Source organism: Ruditapes philippinarum, unplaced genomic scaffold, assembly GCF_026571515.1.
Source record: "Ruditapes philippinarum isolate M1 unplaced genomic scaffold, ASM2657151v2 ctg219_1_1_1_1, whole genome shotgun sequence".
Taxonomy (NCBI): domain Eukaryota; kingdom Metazoa; phylum Mollusca; class Bivalvia; order Venerida; family Veneridae; genus Ruditapes; species Ruditapes philippinarum.
In genome coordinates, this window is record NW_026859162.1 from 740,716 (window position 1) to 760,144 (window position 19,429).

The following is a 19,429-nucleotide window of genomic DNA, read 5'->3' on the forward strand; positions in this document are numbered from 1 at the left end:
TATATAAAATAATTCATTGCTATTGCGAAATGTGTATAAACTGTGTTATTTCTAAGACTCAAAGCTATAGTCCCCCCAAAAAAACAAGAAAGAAATTTACAGTATATATATCAGAATCTCATAGAGTCCAAATTTCAAAGCCTAGCTCCAACTGGGTCAAAGTCAGGGTTTACTTATAGCATGTACAAACGGCATATATTGTAAATTTCAAGGTTGGACCTTCAATAAAAGATGTCACAAGCCCAGAATCTTGATCAAATGATTTCAAATTTCATATCTGCATTCAAAACTTTGAACATAGTCTTAAGTCTTAGCTCAGGCTCTAAATACAAAACACGTAGGTCACTGGGCCAAATTCTGGATCAAAGGTAAAGAATAATTTTGATATATTATTATCATCATTATTGTTTATTTGTCATATAAAAAATATATACTTGTATTTAAAATACAAACAAGGAAAACCAATGACCCCAAGGTTACAGTCAATTTTGACAGCAACGCCAAAGTAAAATCAGACGGCGTTCAAATTGCATAAAAAAACACCTGTGAGCGCTGTGCTCAGGTGGATCTAAAAAGTAATAAACTAAAAATCAGAAATGTTAAAGGTCCGTGAAAATACAAATTAGCTAAAAAGATTGAAGAATGGTGTCTGCTTCTTTGAAAAGATAGTATATGCTTTATCAAAATAACAAAACGTTCATAGAAATCGGCAATAGAAATAGATATAATTTTGTCATTAAGTTATTTATGCTTTTTCATGCATTTTTTAATTGATATTAACTTAAATTCAATCTAAAAGAATACTGTAAGCTATGTTAGTTTAGAATTCATGTATGATAACACGCTGCAGCTTCTGCTCTCGTTCGTGGATGTATTAGCGTACTCTTCTTTCTTTTCTTTTTTACATTATTTTAACTTTATTAGAAACACAACACCAGGGATCATCTTGTTTGTCATGCTGTTTAGTGACCCCAGCACATACATAATTAAAGTTTTCAATTTGAAATATCTTTCCGCATGGAAAAGAAAAAATAAATCCAAACGACTCTACTATTTAGGTTATAAAAAGTTGCCAGAAATATTGCTATAGCTTAAACGACTAAGTACCTCGAACATTTTCACTATTACATCGTGTTTACATTATATTATAAAATACAAGGTTATAATTAGGAAATGATTGTGTTACTTTACTATCTGATGTATGAGCTTCCCCATACAATAATATGTCAAGTATTGGATTAATCCCCTAGTAATGTAAATTTCCGGAAAAATATACAACTTGCCGAAAGTTTGTTTGTTGTGGTCATTTTATGGTGTCCTAATTACCAACAAATACATGTTTTCTTTCATAGATACAACCGCCTACTAATTGGAACACATGGCTTAGAATAATGTACTTTGTATAAAACAAAGCGGCACTTCTCCGAAAATTAAAGTAATGGAAGGATGGTCAAACTGGCACAAGGTGGCCTTCTGCATTATACTTTGTTTTCTTTCGAGGGATGAAAATCGGAAGTTGATTTGAATGATTTTATGTGTTTTCAATGTAGGTATTACGTGTTTTGTGGAAGCTGTAAAACGCTTTCTATTTCATTATAGTGTAAGTTCTTATACGTGTCTTGTCATTTATAACTCATCATTGTTCTGCCTATACCTTATCTGTAACTTTTGCTTACCAAAATGGTAATGCTTTTTCAGAACTTTTAAGAACTTATGAACCTAGCAAAATATGGTACTTTTTAAGATTATGTAATTCGTTTTGCTGTAACTCGTTTGTTAATTATTCTTGGCCAGAATCGTGTGTTTGTTTAGTAAAGCCGGTTTAGGTGCATTAAATCATTAAAATTGATCCTATGGGACAAATACATATATAAACTAGTAATAGATTTCAACCAGCAACAATTTAATTTAATACTATAATGGTTTAGGTATGTATCATTTACTGTAAGATATGTATTACATTTTTGTTTACATTTTTTTTTGTTCAATGTCCGGCTGAGTTCCTTGTCGGTGGTCCTGTGTTACTTGATCTGAAGGGGTGCGTTCATTGAATGTCTGCCTTCCTTTTTATCTTTGTTCTTATATTGGTCCTCTAAATTTATAAATGGTAGTTTTGAGATTAATAGTTGTTATCTCTTATGTTATCTCTCATGAACAGAACAAAGCAAACCGAAATTGCATTTTTCATATTATAGTGTTGTTTTTATTTTTTTCCGAGAGATCACCAATTTTGTGTGACTACAGTGCTCAATACTTTCATTGACCTGTCATTCACTTTTATCATCATTTAGTAATTGCTTTCTTTTAGTTCTTCATCTTATAATAAATTAGTGCAAGCATAAACGGGTACAAGTACGCTACATTTGTTCAGAATTCGGGGGTTGGTTATCAAGTGCTTTTTGGAAGCGGATAATGGTGTTGAACATTAAATACCAATACATGTACTTTCAATATTAGAATATCAATACAGCCATTATTACAAGCCTTACAACATCTTAACGTTGTCTCTCATAGATTGACTCTTCTTTCGTTCCTCTCTAAGGATCTCCCTGCTTTAGAAAATAAATCTCAAACACAGGGCGTCTCCAGTAAATCGCAATGCAATATAGACTAAACTGGTTTAATTATTATTACCATATGCAAATAGAAAGTAGTACTTTTCCATGTGTGAAAAATACATTCGTAAATAGATACTGATCGTTTTCATTAAATGATTTGCAAAAAACAAGAAGAGAACGTCCTTTAAAAATAGATCAAATTGTAATAAATAACATTTAAGCAACACAAATGATCATAAAAAAATCATTATCAGGTTTGGACACCTTACTAATATTTCATATTCTTTTTATAGTATCTATTATCACGTACTTTTTTATAACAATGGTGTCAGTCTACAGCGAATATAGATATTCTCAAAGCTTACTATAAAACAAATGGTTGGTATTGGAAGGTTTTCATATTAATGGGTAGCCTTTAACCTTTTACTTGATGGACAAAGATTTAAATCGCACTTGGCACCAGTATAGAGCTAGTCCAGTCTGCAGTCAGACTTGTCAGAAGCTCAATGTTCGTTATTTGTTCCTTTATTATCCCTGAAAAGGGGAATCCATTGGGAGTTTTTGACATGACGGGATAGTAAATTACTTTTGCGATACATGTTTCATTTCAAGCAGGTCTAACTTGAGTAATAACTAGTGGCCATTCGCCCAATCCTTTGTTCTAGAATAACTATTCTTATTGTAAAAAACATTTTTTTTTAAAGCGTTGTTTAATCTGAAAATGTTTCTTAATTATGTTTTGCATCACTTTCTGTTATAAATTTTTATGTTTTTTGAACCTCAGTGGAGCTTCGTCGAATTTCCAAGGGACTTATCAAATTAAAATCAGCACAAATGTCTGACACAAATTCGGCAGGGCAGGGTCGTAGTGCTAGTGGTTGCTTTTCTCTCCCTCCACCCTCTCCTACTTTCTAATTTTCCGATTATCACGAATTTCTAAATTTAACCTCAGAATTCATCCCTTTTATGTACCCTTCCCCCTTTTCATGCCCTGTTTGAAATACGTTTTTTGGGGCTGTGTTTCGTGAATGCTTCTCGTCCGGGTCTTAAATGATCTTGAATAGCATTCATGACTTACTGCGGAATGACAAGATTTATTCCTATTTCGCGAATTCTCAATACTCACATTTATCACTTTGACACCTCGCGACCCAATTTTAATTTTCTTTCTTAAAAAAAGTCTTTATTTACATTTCTTTTTTAAATGGAAATACATTTATTTTCTTCTCTCCTTAAATGGACTGTAAAATTGTCTTATTTCATGTAATGAAGGTTGTTAACTGAGACTTAATATCGTGGAACCAGGTTTACATTAACGCCTCCGTGAAACATGTTGTATCCATCTAAAGAGGCACTGTTGTACAGAACGCATCAGTGCAAGAGCCGCCGTAATATTGCATTGTCATTAAACATCATTTTCTATCCGTCTATTTACCTTTATAAACTACAAAACATACTCGTTTTGAGGAAATCTATTATCATAAAGCATAAGACATTGTGGCTAAGGAGTTGTAGGAAGACCACATACATTTAAAAGAATTATCTGTATTGACCCTTGTAACTGAAAGACACACGTTTTACCAATATGACAATTTAATTTGATTGATATAAAACATATTATAAACAGGTCACTCAAAAGAAGGGTTAAGATTTGCGTTTTTCTAATAATAGTTCAGCATAAGCTTTAATCCTGGTTCAATACTTAATTGCCGATGGGTTGTAACATAATTGAATTATGTATTTTATTATAAGCAGTTTATTATGAATATATAACTTCATTATAGCCTTGAGTGTTCTAGAATAATTGTTAATGAGTAACTTTTCATGTAATGATTTTCGTTGAAGTCACGATTACATGTAAACATCGTGCTCATGAATTTTGTAGATTCTGAACTAATTTGGAATGAAATCTCCGTGCACAAAATGTTGCACTTACATCCCCTTTTTTAGAAGTTTTGGAAATATTATGGAATATTCTTATGTAATTAGCAATTAAAAGCCTTCTGGTCTGAAAGGTCACTCAATCATAGATGTTTTTATACATACATCTGCGGATGTTTCTAAATTAAAAGTTTAACATTTTAAGCTTTAGCCGGTGCTAGAAGGAGTTGATCGCAGCATTTTAGTACCGTCCATTATTAGGTTCGCGTTTATTTGGTGTTTTTATAGGGATTACGTTTTTTCTCTACTCTAACTCATGAGCTAACCAGTTTATCTGTTAATCTGGACAAGCCGAAAAATTATTTGAAAAGTATTAGGGGAATAGCTTACATATTAGAATTTAACCACGTGGTCAAACTGACGTTTGTGGTATGTTTATAATACCATATAGATTTGACCATGATAGCTGTACTACCACTTTTGCATCGATAGAGGAAATAATGTAATGTATTTCAACAATATATCTTAACTATGTACGTAGACGACTATGAAATTACTTAAAATAAAATAACCATTTTTGCCTCTTCCCCATGTGGCTAAGGGGTTGTCTTTAATGGTTAAGGCATCAAAATTGCAGGCAACGTTTATCCCTGCACGGTGATCGTAAGGGGCGACTTAATGGGTTTGAATTACTGGAATCTATGCATATTTTCTCTTAGCTCCAGCAGGTGACGTGTTTTTGATCCCTGGTGTTGCTTTAAATTTGTAACACCAAAAATTAGCGAATGTCCTGTTTTGGTACTATATGACCTAAATTGTGTTGGTGTGTCGTAAAACCAACCAACTTAACATACAAGCATCAGTTAAAAAAGTCAAATGCGACTTCTCTAAACTTCACCAATTAATAAATCTGTTTACAGTATTGATAAATACAGGAAGAATTTGAATATTATTATATACCACTGAAATAATTAAAATAATGATAAAGCAATCTTCTTTGCCTTTGTCTCTGCAATACGGTAGTAAAAACGGCCTTTTCAGCCACAACACCAATAAACCTCGCAGCATTACGCGAACCATATAGAAAATTGAACATGTAAACTTCTGTACCGTCCATGAACAGGCTCAATCTAACCGATCCTGCAACATTTTCAATTTTGTCGTGTTGGACATTCTTTAGGGATTCTGTTTTTCTCTATTTTTCTGGTTCATTTTCTTTGCATATTTGAATATAAAATAGAAAATTAAAAAAAAAAGAATTTTCAACTGTTTGTGCTTATAAATTAATAATTAAAGACGAAGTTTTTAGCCATTTTGTCAAGATTGTGTCGATATGTTTATATTTCAAAAATGTAGAAAACTTTGAAGTTTATTTTTAATCTCAAATTTAGGGCTTTATTGTTGAATCAAGATATTTTAATTAATATTTTTTTTCCATTAATATGCTTTCCCTATAAGTATTGACTTAAAAGAAGTACTAGTACGGATGTCACAGGTTAAGAAATATGTGCAGCCTGACCGGGACTCGAACCCCGGACCCTCGGAATAACGTTCTGCGGCTCTACCGACTGAGCTATCCGGCCGCTTACACATCTTCTCCCCTAAATAGTGAACAGTTCTGAACCGTGACATACTCCCCTGCTATTTTGAAATTCGTCCTCGAATTTCACAGAGTTACAGAGCAATGTAAATTAAACTCTGAGCTATTTCAGTCACGGTCCCCCGTTGGGCGCCAAATGTCACAGGGTGAGAAAAATGTGCAGTCTAACCGGGACTCGAACCCGGGACCCTCGGAATACCGTTCCGCGGCTCTACCAACTGAGCTATCCGGCCGCTTACACATCTTCTCCCCTAAATAGTGAACAGTTCTGAACCGTGACAAGGGCATAAATGAATTTTCGTGTCGTAATGCTTACGTTCACAAATCCAGATCTAAATAGACATGTGTCGATACCACGGGGAAGAACTGTTACCACGGGGGAAGAACTGTAATCACGCCGTTCGTTAGGCGGATGCAGCCGAAAAGTAAGTTTTTCCCTTTTTTCTCTGTAATTCGTAATGTTCCAGTGTAAAGGTACATATAAAAAAACAAGAATAAAGATCAACAAGGAAAGGCAACCTTCTCCACAATTTTCCGGGCACAACGAATTTTATTTCATGATCTTTTGTCCCGTACTTCATCTTAAATGCACGTCACCAGATTCGAACCGAGGGAATTTTCCACCGGTTTGATCGTGGTAACGTACGGATTCTTCTCTAAAATTCACAGTTTCGTTTACATATATGTATATTAACTGAATCCACTGACTTTAAAAAGTTGTAATATGTCGTCATCTAAGCATTCATGCCCATTCTGACTAGAATAACCGCTGTAAATATTCATATCGGTGCATTTCCAGGAAATGATAACGTATTGCGCACAAATATCAATTATAACGTACGGCGCATTTCTGCTTAATAGATTTTCTATATATCAGTCAGTTTTGGATAGAAAAGTTATGTTTCTTGCTCGAGTCTTTCCAAACATAAAAGGATGTGTAGAACCAAATAAAGAAACTGAATATTATTTAGTGTTTGCATAAAAATATCTGTCCGGATAGAAGTATCTAAATACGATGTGTTATCACGATTGATATGTTTTCTTGCATTTCATACTCGAAATAGAGCAGCTATCCTACTTTTTGTGGTTTGTAAAGTGTCGTCAAAAGTTAAACTTGATCCCAAGTTTCAATTATCTATGTATATGTTAGTGTTCATCCGTGCTGTTCTACAGAAATTAGAAACTTCGACGGGAGCGACCGGAGAATGTTTCTAATTTCTGTAGAACACTAGCATACTTAGTGTCAACCTTTATTTGGCTTCATAAATGGAAATACAGCGTTTCCATTGGATGCCAATAAAAGTTGGACACTAATTATATTTAGACTTATTTGCCATGCAATGGAAACGCTGTATTTCTTCAAAATTATGTTTGTTAATTTTCATAGAAGAACAAAAGTCTAACTTTCTAATTTCTATAGAACAGCACGGATGCTTCGTAAATACTATTTTCATAGTAGCGTAGTAATTTTTATAACCGTTCTTTCATAAAGATAATGACGTCATCTGCGCGCATTACCACTAGAAATTAATAAGCAAATTTCAATGTCACTCTTTTATTGCCGGTACCTACAATACTTTTATTTTTTAAAGAAATTGATTGCTTTTGTTGGGGCATTTGTGGAAAAACGCCAGAATTAGGCAAATTCATGAATTGCATGTAACTGTTTTGATCAAATTATAACGTTCCTTTAATTAAAAACAAGAGCGATCAGTAATCACATGTGTTGCCTCATGATGGCCAATTTCATGTTGGGGACAGGTTTTGTGACAGACGGACATACAGACGGACAGTGCACAACTAGACTTGGTACTGATCATTCCTGTAAAGTTTGGATAAAATTGCACCAGTAGTTTATGAGGAGTAGTCCGGAAAGCTTTTGTGTATCTGGCAACACACAGAAAAAACCACCTTTTTATCAAAGGTCCATAACTCGGCCAAAAATCATTCAACCGGAAAACCCATGAATATGCGCAAGGACTTGAGCTACAGATCAATCCTGTAAAGTTTCATTGAAATTACATAAGTGGTATAAGAGAAGTAGTCCGGACAAACTTTAAAAATAAAAATTATTAAAGGGCCATAACTCTGACAAAAATCATTGAACCGGAAAATGCTGACAATATGCACAACTAGACTTAGTACTGATCATTCCTGTATAGTTTGGATGAAATTGCACCAGTAGTTTATGAGGGGTAGTCCGGACAAGTTTTGTGACGGACGGACAGACGGACGTTCTTACCAGTGCTACATTATGGGGTTTTCTTTTGTTATTTCTTTTGTTCTTTTTAACCCCACAATGCGGAAAATAACCACACAAGAGAAACGGAATGAATGACATCAAAGACATCTATTGTTATGAGAACAATAGACCAAACCCCATAATGTAGCTCTGGTTTGTACGGACAGACAGACAGACGGACAGACAGACGACGTAGAAGTGATCCCTATATGTCGCCACTACTCCGTAGAGGCGACACAAAAAACTGTATGGCTACGTCGTGCAAATATCTGGGTCAAAGTAGCTCAACGTCCACTAAATGGCAGCGTTTCAATATTGACCGCCCCTCAAATAAATAGGAAATTTCTTATTTACTAAATTAATTGAACTTTTTCGCATAGCATTATTTTTTAACTCATTCAATAAATTCAATAAAGAACCTACACTCATTCATTATTTTCTGGTATGTTTTTTCTTTTAATGAGCGACCAGATTGAATAAACACAGAATGTATGCTAGTCGCAATCACTATTAATATAATTGTATCATAGTTTGGGGACCTTTCTGTTGAAAATCTGTCAAATTGTATACATGTACATGCAAAGTACGTTAACTGGACTGTGAACGTTGCCTTTGCCTTGTTGATCTTTATTCTTGTTTTTTTTAGTTACCCGCACTCCAGAGCATGCCAATTCATTTTTGCTGGGGTTTACTTATTGTGACGGCACAGAAAGGGCAAGCGACAGATATATCATATTCAGATGCTCGTTCTTGGTTATTTTTTCAGGGGTTTTATATTGTGACAACAGGAAACAGGTTTTTGTGTTTGAATATGATACAAAAGAGAAAGAACATCAAAACACTCGGCAATCCGATTAATACTCGGGGGCTACACCCCCTCGTACAAATCAGATAGCCTCGTGTTTCGATGCTCTTTCTATTACTGTGAAGACAACAATACACAAATATTTCCTGAAAGTGGAGGCTTTTCTTTACATTCTGCATTTTATAAAAAAAAAATCTCAAAATATACATGTGTGTTTAAATTTGTTGATAAAGGTTGGTATATGTATATTAACAACGAATATATATTACGCCACCTTCATACCCGATGGGCAGCATTGTTCAATTATTTATTTCTGAACTGAAAAACTTTTTTCAGATATATATCATTTCCTACATACAAATTATTCATTATCAGCTGACTGAACAAATGGAAATCCACCACGTAGAAAAATGCGCGCCGTACGTTATCATTGATATTTTGTGCGCCATACGTTATCATTTCCGGAAAATGGCCCGATATTAATATTTACAGCAGTAAATCCAGCCAGGGACATGGATGCTAAGATGAGGACCTACTTCAACTTTTTAAAGTCAATTAAAGTCAGTGGTTTCAGTTAATATACGTATTTGTAAAAGAAACTGTAAATTTGAGAGAAGAAGCCGTACGTTATCACGATCAAACCGATGGAAAATTCTCTGCTTCGATTCTATTCACGCGCATTTCAAAAGAAGTACGGGACGAAACATCATGAAATAAAATCCTGTGTGCCCGAAAAATTGTGGAGTAGGTTATTATATATACCTTTACACAGGAACATCACAAATTTCAGAGAAAAAAGGGAAAAACTTACTTTTCGGCTTCATTTGCCATCTTTTTTGTTTGCGTAAAGAACGGCGTGATTCTCCCCCTTGGTTACACGAGGGATAGAGTTCTTATGATAACTTGTCATGAGTCCTTGTGATAACTGTCACAGAGTTCATCGGAAAACTTTTGTATATACTACAAATTTAAAAAGTGAGTTTTGAGTGCTAAATTAAACTTAAATGATTACATCTTGTATTATGTGTCAAACTAATTCATAGACTTTTTTTCAACACCCCTTGCTTAAAATATGATAAACAAGATCAACAAGGAGAGGCTGCGTTCAATGAACGCAACCCCTATACGACCCAGCAACAAGAACCAGTGCCAAGGAGCCAAGGCGGACCCAAAACAAAAACAGGACAGGGCACGAGAAAGAGCAAAGTAAAATAAAGAAGTTTTCAGAATATTTTCCAAATTATTTGCATTCGCACGTATTGACCTATTAACAAATTTATACCCGATTTTTCAAATGTCCCGGAGTTCTTGTGATTACTCTGAAAATGTCCTAGACATAGAGTTCTTTTGATAATTTTTGTTAATGATTAATTCTTGCGCTACATCAGTATACGGGGCCTGCAAAATTTTCAATGTTGTCAAATCAGCGTTGTTTGTGCAAGAAAGAAGTCACTCCGTATATTCAATCAGGTATGTTATATATCCAGTCCTTGAAGATCATTCTGCACAACATTATAGTTATATGAATGTGGTATTTTAAGTTTCTTCTATTTATGAATGACCTTAGTCCTGTTTTCACACTTGAATATTGTATGCTCACCACGTTGCTTACTTTCCAAAGGCAGGTCAGTGATATTCATGCGCCATAACTTTTGATCCCCATTCAAAGTTCCATATAATCAAGTGTAATTAAATAGAGAAAAGGCAAAATTGACATTATTTTTGTGTATGTGTATACATTTTAGATGGTATTTGTAGTTTCTTGTATTTGGCCTTTTTCAAATTGGGTGGTTCCAGTATTCCTACTTGAATACTGTATAATCACCCTTATGATATGTTGCCTGCTTTTTGTCTTTTGACGTCTTGTCTCTGATATGCAGGCTTCATAACCTCGGATCCCCTTTCAAAATTCCATTTTATTTAGAGTTCCGCCCATTGTTTTCTCGTTAAAGGCACACGTTTTTTTTTACTTTGGGACCTTCGCCGCTTTTCATGGAAAGACACTACTGTGTCACATTGAAGGTCCATGATAACCGCCGTATGAACACATGTGAGGATGTTTCTAAATTTCACCATTTTTGAGTTTAAATGTTAAATTCTGCTTAACCCGGTGCTAGGGGCGTGATCGGTAATTTGCATTTTCCAGTACCGTCTAGAACAGGCTCAATAAAACCCGAGCCTGCAATAATTTACAATTTTGCCGTGTTGGGCTTTCTTTAGGGATTCTGTTTTTCTCTATTTCGGTTTGAATAAGGCTGTTCATGGACGGTACTGGAAAGTGCAAGTGGAAGTGTCACGTTGAAGGTTCCATGATAACCGCCGTATGAACACATTATAACATTTTCATCGTCTAATGAACACATGTGTGGGTATTTCTAAATTCTATTTGACACCATTTTCATCTATAAATGATGAGTAATGTATAACCCGGTGCTGAAGCCGGGAGGGCGTGGACGGTGATTTGACTTTCCTGTGATATTCACGAACGTGCTCAATCAAAACGAGTCTGCATGTTGTTTTTTTCCTTTTTGGACGACCCTGAGGATTTTATACTTTTCCTTGCAAATCTCCATATACTAGTATTTTGCCATATATGTGACAAATTACGTTGTCTTAAACATATAATTGGCTAACGGTATGTAGAATATATTATAATCGGGATAATAAACTTGCCTTCTTGCCTTGAAGGTTGTTCTTTTAGTTAATCCAAACAGAAGTTCTGGGCTTAAAATGCGGAGTAGAAGAAAACATAAAGCTACATACTGTGCCGAAATAATTAAAATGGTCTACAATTTCTATTTCTTATTAAACCATTTGTCATTGTATAAATATTTCCCCTTTTTCTAAATATCATTATCTTGGTTTATTCACTATTATTTTCTAATCCATATTCTATACAATAAGTATACAATAAATCATGGCTACTTTGTGAATCATCCGGGCTTGTGCCTATAGTAGCCATATCATCAGCAAAAAGTAACAAGATCAAAATAATATCGTTAATTAACAAACCAAAACTTATGTTCCTTTGTAAATGTAACTCTTAGTCCTCTACAATACGTTTACAATACGTTTGAATACGTTTACAATACGTTTGTCCTGTTTTGATAGCAAAGGTAAATAATCCCGATATCATAATACATGTAAACAATGCCTTATATGAGTATTGTTTGGCAATATTGACCTGAGACTCATTAATTTCCTGAAGCTTTTTCGTTAGTTTCCGTAAAGTTCTTGATATTAAATTTTATATAAACGTCCCGATGGCCTGGTGGTAAGTATGATAGCATTGCAATCCTGAAGTTGTAAGTTCGAATCCTCAACAAACTTCTTTTCAGATTTCGTTAATTTCTTTTGTTCAAATATATGCAGCATAAGTGAATGAATCATTTCTTTAAATGAGTGTGTCTTTTCTTTATATAATTTTTTTTAATATATAGATGTATATGTACATTTTTATAATTCTAATTTGTACAGACGTACCATGGGTGATTGACATGCACAAAAACTTAGTTGGCACATTCCGCAAAATAAAATATTAAAAAGAAAACATTTAAAAAATGTTTCATTAAGATTGAACCTACAATCTTCAATTTGAAAATAAAAGTGTCAAATCCTTATCACCGAGGGTAATTGTGCAAGTGTTATGCTGTATAACGTTAGGCCATACTTTTAAATCCGTATGATTTACTTCGGAATCCGACAATAACCGGTCAAAGGTCATGTCTCAAGTCAATACTATCAAACAATATTTGTAATCATTATTCTCTGCTTGATCTAAACAAATCTAGAAGTATTGTCGAAAAAAAAATCAAAATCACAGTCAAATTATTAAGCAATTGTATTTATAACACATTCCAATCTAACTTGCTATTTGAGTATTACGGGTATTTCGCTGTATGGTAGATAATGTACTTTTAGAACAGTCATTGCCCTTAATAAACTAATTATAGATATTACATTTTAACAGTTTAACAGCCAGAGTTCTATGTTTGTCTATCAGTTAGGCAGGAATAACCACTGATTGATAATGAATTTTCACGGGCTATTGATGCTTTAATTACCAAAGGTAATAATGTATAACAAATTATGTGAACGTGTATAACAGAATAAACAACACGAAAACGACAAAACTGATAATGTTTTAGACTCAGTTTTACTGAATCGGTTCATGGTCGTTCGTGGTAAGCGCAAACTTTTCTATGTAAGAAAGTTTTGGGGTTTCAAGATGAAAGATATCAGTTGGCAGTTGGGCAACTAATTGTCTTAAATCTTTTCAAACTGAATTAATGTGTTGTTATATTGGTGACAAAGTTTTATCACTTCGTCACTTCCGGTTAAAGCAGATTAAGGATTTATACCCTTAATAATATCACTATTTTCGTTGTCAAATGGCATAAACCAAACGCCAACCTACAAAAAATTGCCAACAACAAAGCACGCTTTCTTGTTTGACTCAAATGATAACCTTTCACTTAATTAAATAAATGAAAAAGAAAGAAACAAAGCCATTTTTTTTTTCATTCAATAGGCCATTTCAAAGCTGCACGTCTCCAGATGGCATATAATGTAAATAGAAGTCCAAGGTTTTACAACGAAAGTTATATTACTTTTTATTGAGTTTTCATTAAATTTTGCATAAATCTGGTAATGTGTTTTTATAGCTAAAAGGTATAATGTGATATCTGAAAGATGTGTAATGAGTCAATCATTCTACACTTGTCACTTCATATAAAAAATACTAGAACCATAAATAATATATATCACGATATTTTATCTGAGTGGATTAATATTTTGAAACTGAATTTATTACAACATCTCGGTCGAAAGGAAATGACTCATAAATATCTCATTCTTATTTAGATGTTACGTCAATTAATATCATCGGACACCGATATATGTGTTTGAAAATGAAAAAAAAAATATTAATAACTTTCAAGAAAATGATGTGTTCTCTATAATTGTGTTTCTGGCGGATAACAGTACTGACCATTGACACAGCAATAAATAGAAGTGATTGCATACCATTTCGTGACTATAAACGAATAATAATAGAGTAAAATGACTAAGGGATAAGTATTTCTTGGACTTAATTAGCTCGTGTGAAACTGTTTGACGTGTCATACATTTTTACTCATTTAGTTTCTCACAGTAAGACCACTCAAGTTTATTGTACTCCACAGCTCGTCAAATATATCAAATAGGCCAAGTGCGTTATCATGTGTTTATGTTACAAATATGTCTATAGATGCAATTGAAATGTCTTTGTTTCATTGTCCCGAAAGTTTTTTTTAATGATTTGGATGTTTCCAAAAAGTTAATCATTTGCTATTTCCCAGAAGCCTTTTATTCTTCAGTTATCATTGGAAGAAATTTGTTCTATTAAAGTGATTTATTACTTTGTAAGGATGTCAAAACACATCTGTTTACACTTTGCTATTTTAATGACAAACAATTTTACATTCTACGCTACTTTATATAGGTGAAAATCATCTTCATTGCTCTAAGTTAAATGAGAACCATTTGGAAAGAACAATTAACCTTTTCTCTCTTAAATACGAATGTATCTAAATGAGATCGATATAAGATGAATATGCCAGTAAGCATAAAGGTAAATCAAACTGTACAATAAATGATTCATCACGAATTCTTCAACATAAAGAAATTAATCGGAGACAGTATATTTGATTTAAATAACTGTACAATGTATATGCTAGAATATAAATACTTTCGCAAGAAATCTACCTGTACAGAATACTTGGTTCCTATTAGTATGTCAAATCAAATCCACTAGACACATTTGTAGATGATTCTTAGTTCTAATTTAAACACCATTTCCAACGTTGATTGCGGTCCTGTTTGTCATTGACGTTTATGGGCAAGATAATTAAAGGAATCTTGCAACACGTTTTAAATTTGCCGCGTTGAATAACCTTTAAAAATTAAAAATTATATGTTTTGTGGATACTTGTCAATATAAAAAATGTAAACTTAACTTTGGATCTCATTTCTCGTGTTCAACAACTAAATCATAGCGTGATTTTCTAGAGCAATTTTATCTCCTCGGAAGGATGCTTTAAGAGAATTATTTAAAATATGGCTTTTTTATAATAAATTATTTACCAAAGATCGACTAAATCGGTCTGAGCGTTTTTTATCGACTATTTGACACAGGCTGTTCTATTTCACACTACTCTCGAACTGGTATCAAAAGTATTAAATATAAGAAATAATGGGAAAAATGCTTCACTATATTCAAGAATCATTTTATCAATTTTTCAACAATTTAAACTTACGTGTCACGCTGGGGTGAGTAACTCGAAGCTTTCGTTAAAAGCACGCTAACGAAGGCGTTAGCGATCGCGTAACGAACACGTTAGTCATTTTTACGATTGTTTTTGTTGCATAACCAGAAAGCATCGTTATGTAATCGCTAAGCAATCGTTAGTTAAAATTCATAACGAAATCGTTGTGTAATCGATAAGGGTATACACAGCATTTCGCGCCATCTGTCATAGACACATAGAGTACATTGCACCACAAATAATAATGGAAGAAAAAGGTAAAAGGCGACCACGCTTTGAAAAAGATGAACTTGAAATACTTTGTCATGAGGTAGGTCTGAGAAAAATTACATTATTTGGTAAATTTAGTGATACTCTATCTCTTGAGAAAAAGAAAAAGTCGTGGGGCGAAGTGACAAACAAGATCAATGCTGTCTCTCAGGTTACTCGTACGGTTGACGAAATACGGCGAAAATGGAATGATTGGTCAAGCACTGTCAAGGTCAAAGCATCTAAAAAGAAAAAAAGCCAAACCAAAACTGGTGGCGGTGTTGACACTTTGCCTGATTTAAGTCTGTTGGAAGAGAAGGTATTAGTTATTCTGGGAAAAGTTGTAGTTTCTGGTTTACCTGAAGGGATGGACACGCTGGGCAGTCCAAGTTCAGTGAGCCCGAGTCAGAATTTTTCTGACATATACAATGAAGAACCAAAAGAAAATCCAAACTCGGACGACAGTGAAACAGCTTTTGCTGTCAGCACATTAGAGACTTATGATACGCCAGGGAATTCTGATAGTGGTGATACGGTTATAATCGACCAAGAACCTGAAGTGCAATCTCTTAAGAGGTGCTTAGAAAAAACACCTTCACTTGACAAAAAGCGAAAGAAGACGGGAAGTCAACTAGTTTCAGACGACATTTTATCCATTGAAAAGGAAAGACTTCGCATTGAGGGAGAAAGGTTAAACATTGAAAAGTCACGTCTTGATATAGAAAAGTCGAGAGCTGAGAAAGAAGAAAAAGTTATTGAACTTTTGACTAGATTAGTTAGCCAGAGGGACGGTTCTCTAAACAACCATTTTGCTGACCAATTCACTGAAGCACAGACATATACGTCTTTGTAAAGGTATTTGTTAATCCAATAACACAAGAAGTGTTTTTTATAAAAAATAGTTTTGATTTGACCAAATGTTCAATATTTAAATACTGTAGGATATACATATTATGGTGTTTCATTCTATGATCTAAAATAATGTCAAAGTCAGTATTTTATTTTGACAGAACGTCGTCTTAAAATTCATTTTCAAACTGATTATTTATTAAGTCCTATGACCGTGACCGCTGATACAAACTTGACCCACAATGCACAAGCTTTACCAATTATTCAAACTGTCATATTTCTTTTGTTGTTGTTGTTTAATAAGTATAAAATGTATTCAGCATTGTCCCTACCTTAGTTTTATTATATACATGATAACTCTTTTTCGAATAAACAAAAAACAAGAAAGGATAAGAACAAAACGTAAGTTAGAGCAAACAGATAATGTAATTTGAACTATATTCATACACCCTAGAATAATATAATTTGAACTATATTCATACATCCTTAAAATCTAGGTATGCTATTTACATAGATGTGATTACATGTCTGCCATAATGTTAAAAATATAGAGGATATTTATGTTTTTTCTATAAATGCACGATTTATTTTCATCGTGTGGTATGAAAATAAATATTTCATGAGTGGCGGAATCTTAAATTTTCTTTTTATTATATACATTTTTCTCATTATTGACATTATAACTTTCCCGTTAATTTTATGCATTGGCTGAATTTAGAAGAAAGTAGTCCGGGGAGACCCCAGTGAAAATACGGAAGTTATGGTTCACTGCAGTGAAAAACTATTTTTTGACAGTGAATATGCGGGAATTGATATTATATACATTTAATTCCAAATTTCATTTACAAGTCGCTAAATATCAGTAAAATGTAAATCTAAAATCATTAACAGAAAATTTGTTCTTTTTACAAAATGAAATTATATTCCCCCCGTGAACACCAACTTTTATATTTTCAATCGTGACTATGCCATTTGAGAAAACAATTGCAACTTGTAATTAGTCTGTGAAATATTTATCAGTCAAAAGTATCATCTATACTAGTATGCAATAGCTTTGTATAGTAAAACATAATATATTGAGCCGCGTCACGACAAAACCAACATGGTGCGTTTGTGACCAGCATTGATCCAGACCAGTCTGCGCATCTGCAAAGTCTGATCATGATCCATTATGTTCGCTATCAGTTTCTGTACTTGTTAAAATGTTTAAAAGCGAACAGTATGGATCCTGATCAGACTGCGCCGATGCGCAGGCTTGTCTGGATCCATGCTGGTCGCAAAACCCATTATGTTGGTTTTGTCGTGACACGGCTCATATATACTAACTGCTAAACGGTAAATTTTCAACTTTAACTTTTAAGATTGAAGCAGTTTTACGTTTAGTGATATATTTCTATTATTTTACAGGTAAGAACCGAGCTGCCGCCAGAAGTTTTAGGAATGATTTTTGTCATGATTCCAGTTGACGAAATTTTAAGTACCATTCCAGCGGTGTGTAAAAAATGGCAGAAAATTACAAATGCAACTTGGTTTTGGGCACTTTTTAGAAATGTCACACTTGTAAAGCCTTTGTCAGTTCCTGATTTCTCCACCGTAATACCGCATATGAGGAAGTTGGTGATTTTGCGGTTGGATGTTGATCTAATCAACATTAATAGATGTACTTTTGCCAATCTTAGACAATTGCGACAGCTAACTATTTCGGTGTTCGGAAGATCTCCTATGGATGTTATTGAACTTTTACTTCCGGTACTGTCACATTTGAAATATATTGAAATTAAAGGTGCCTCATTTAATATTGAACAGCAGTGTTTTCTTGCTGAGAAACTGAATTCGGTCGAAACTTTTATCATTACGTACGCAGCACCTGTCGGTCCAGATGATTTTCTGTATATGATCTCAAAAATGCAAAACTTAAAAATGTATCAATTTAAGCATTAAAGATTTTAAACAGAAGTGGGCTAATATTGTTAACAAATACTGCGGCAAGATTCGATTTGGACATAATATGATAGATCAAATTCCTTCAAATCTACTTTCTTACACACGACACATGTACCACATTTAGACACATTTCAGATGGAATATTCAAATATGTGTGAAATCGTATCTTTGTAATCTTTTTTTTTCGTATTTTTGATTTTGTTTATCTTTTTATTGTAAGTACGAATGTTCAAGCATATATCTGTGAAACACACAAGAAACAGTTGACAGTCTTTATTTATCTTTTGATTTGTATATCATATGTTCGGCATAAAACGCATCTAAAGAAAACAAATCCATGCAAGTTGTTGGATATATGTATTGTATTAATATTTGGCGTATTTTTTATTTGGTGTTAGGTTAAAATGTTTCTTAAACGTTTATTTGCATATAATAAAAAGAAAATTTGTTTAGTTTAGTGTAAGATCGAAATATATTTCACCTCGTGATCATCAAAAGTTAAAATTTCACTCGTGGCTGCGCCACTCGTGAAATATACCTTTTGGTGCTCACTCGGTGAAATATATTCCGATCTTACACATCATTTCTATATTTTTAAGTACAATATATACGGTCATGCTTGCAAATTTGTTGTAGCAAGATAATTTTTGTTATGATTTTAATGATGCTAGTCAAGGAATGAGTTTCAATTTCTCTAAAACTTCGATTACAATACTTTTGTTACACACTGGTGAAAATATTTAAAATGTTCGTCTGTTGTTAACATGAAAATACTTTGAGATACAAAGCAAGTTTCGATTTATATTTTTTCATTCCATGAAAATAGTGGTAAGCCATTTATTCAAAGTATATGGAACATATAAAATGGTTTTCTTAAATATACTACGCTGAATTTAATTATAACATTTATCAATATACTGTGTTGCGCTAATTCAGTGTACATGTATGTGTTTATGATGAACTCTTTTTATTTTACTTTGTATATAGAACTAGTAT

At 33.5% G+C, this 19,429-nt stretch overlaps 1 protein-coding gene across 1 annotated transcript; it reads left to right on the plus strand.

Moving 5' to 3' along the window:
* The first annotated feature begins 15,438 nt into the window (after positions 1-15,438).
* On the plus strand, positions 15,439-18,163 carry LOC132755491 (myb/SANT-like DNA-binding domain-containing protein 4). The gene is made up of 2 exons (XM_060746372.1): positions 15,439-16,495; positions 17,897-18,163. Exon 1 carries the CDS (start codon positions 15,636-15,638, stop codon positions 16,491-16,493), a length of 858 nt encoding a protein of 285 aa, XP_060602355.1. The 5' UTR covers positions 15,439-15,635; the 3' UTR covers positions 16,494-16,495; positions 17,897-18,163.
* The last annotated feature ends 1,266 nt before the right edge of the window (positions 18,164-19,429 follow it).

Bases quoted from the DNA above. Each gene is read 5' to 3' on its own strand.
- LOC132755491 (XM_060746372.1), top strand. From the start codon at position 15,636: ATGGAAGAAAAAGGTAAAAGGCGACCACGCTTTGAAAAAGATGAACTT.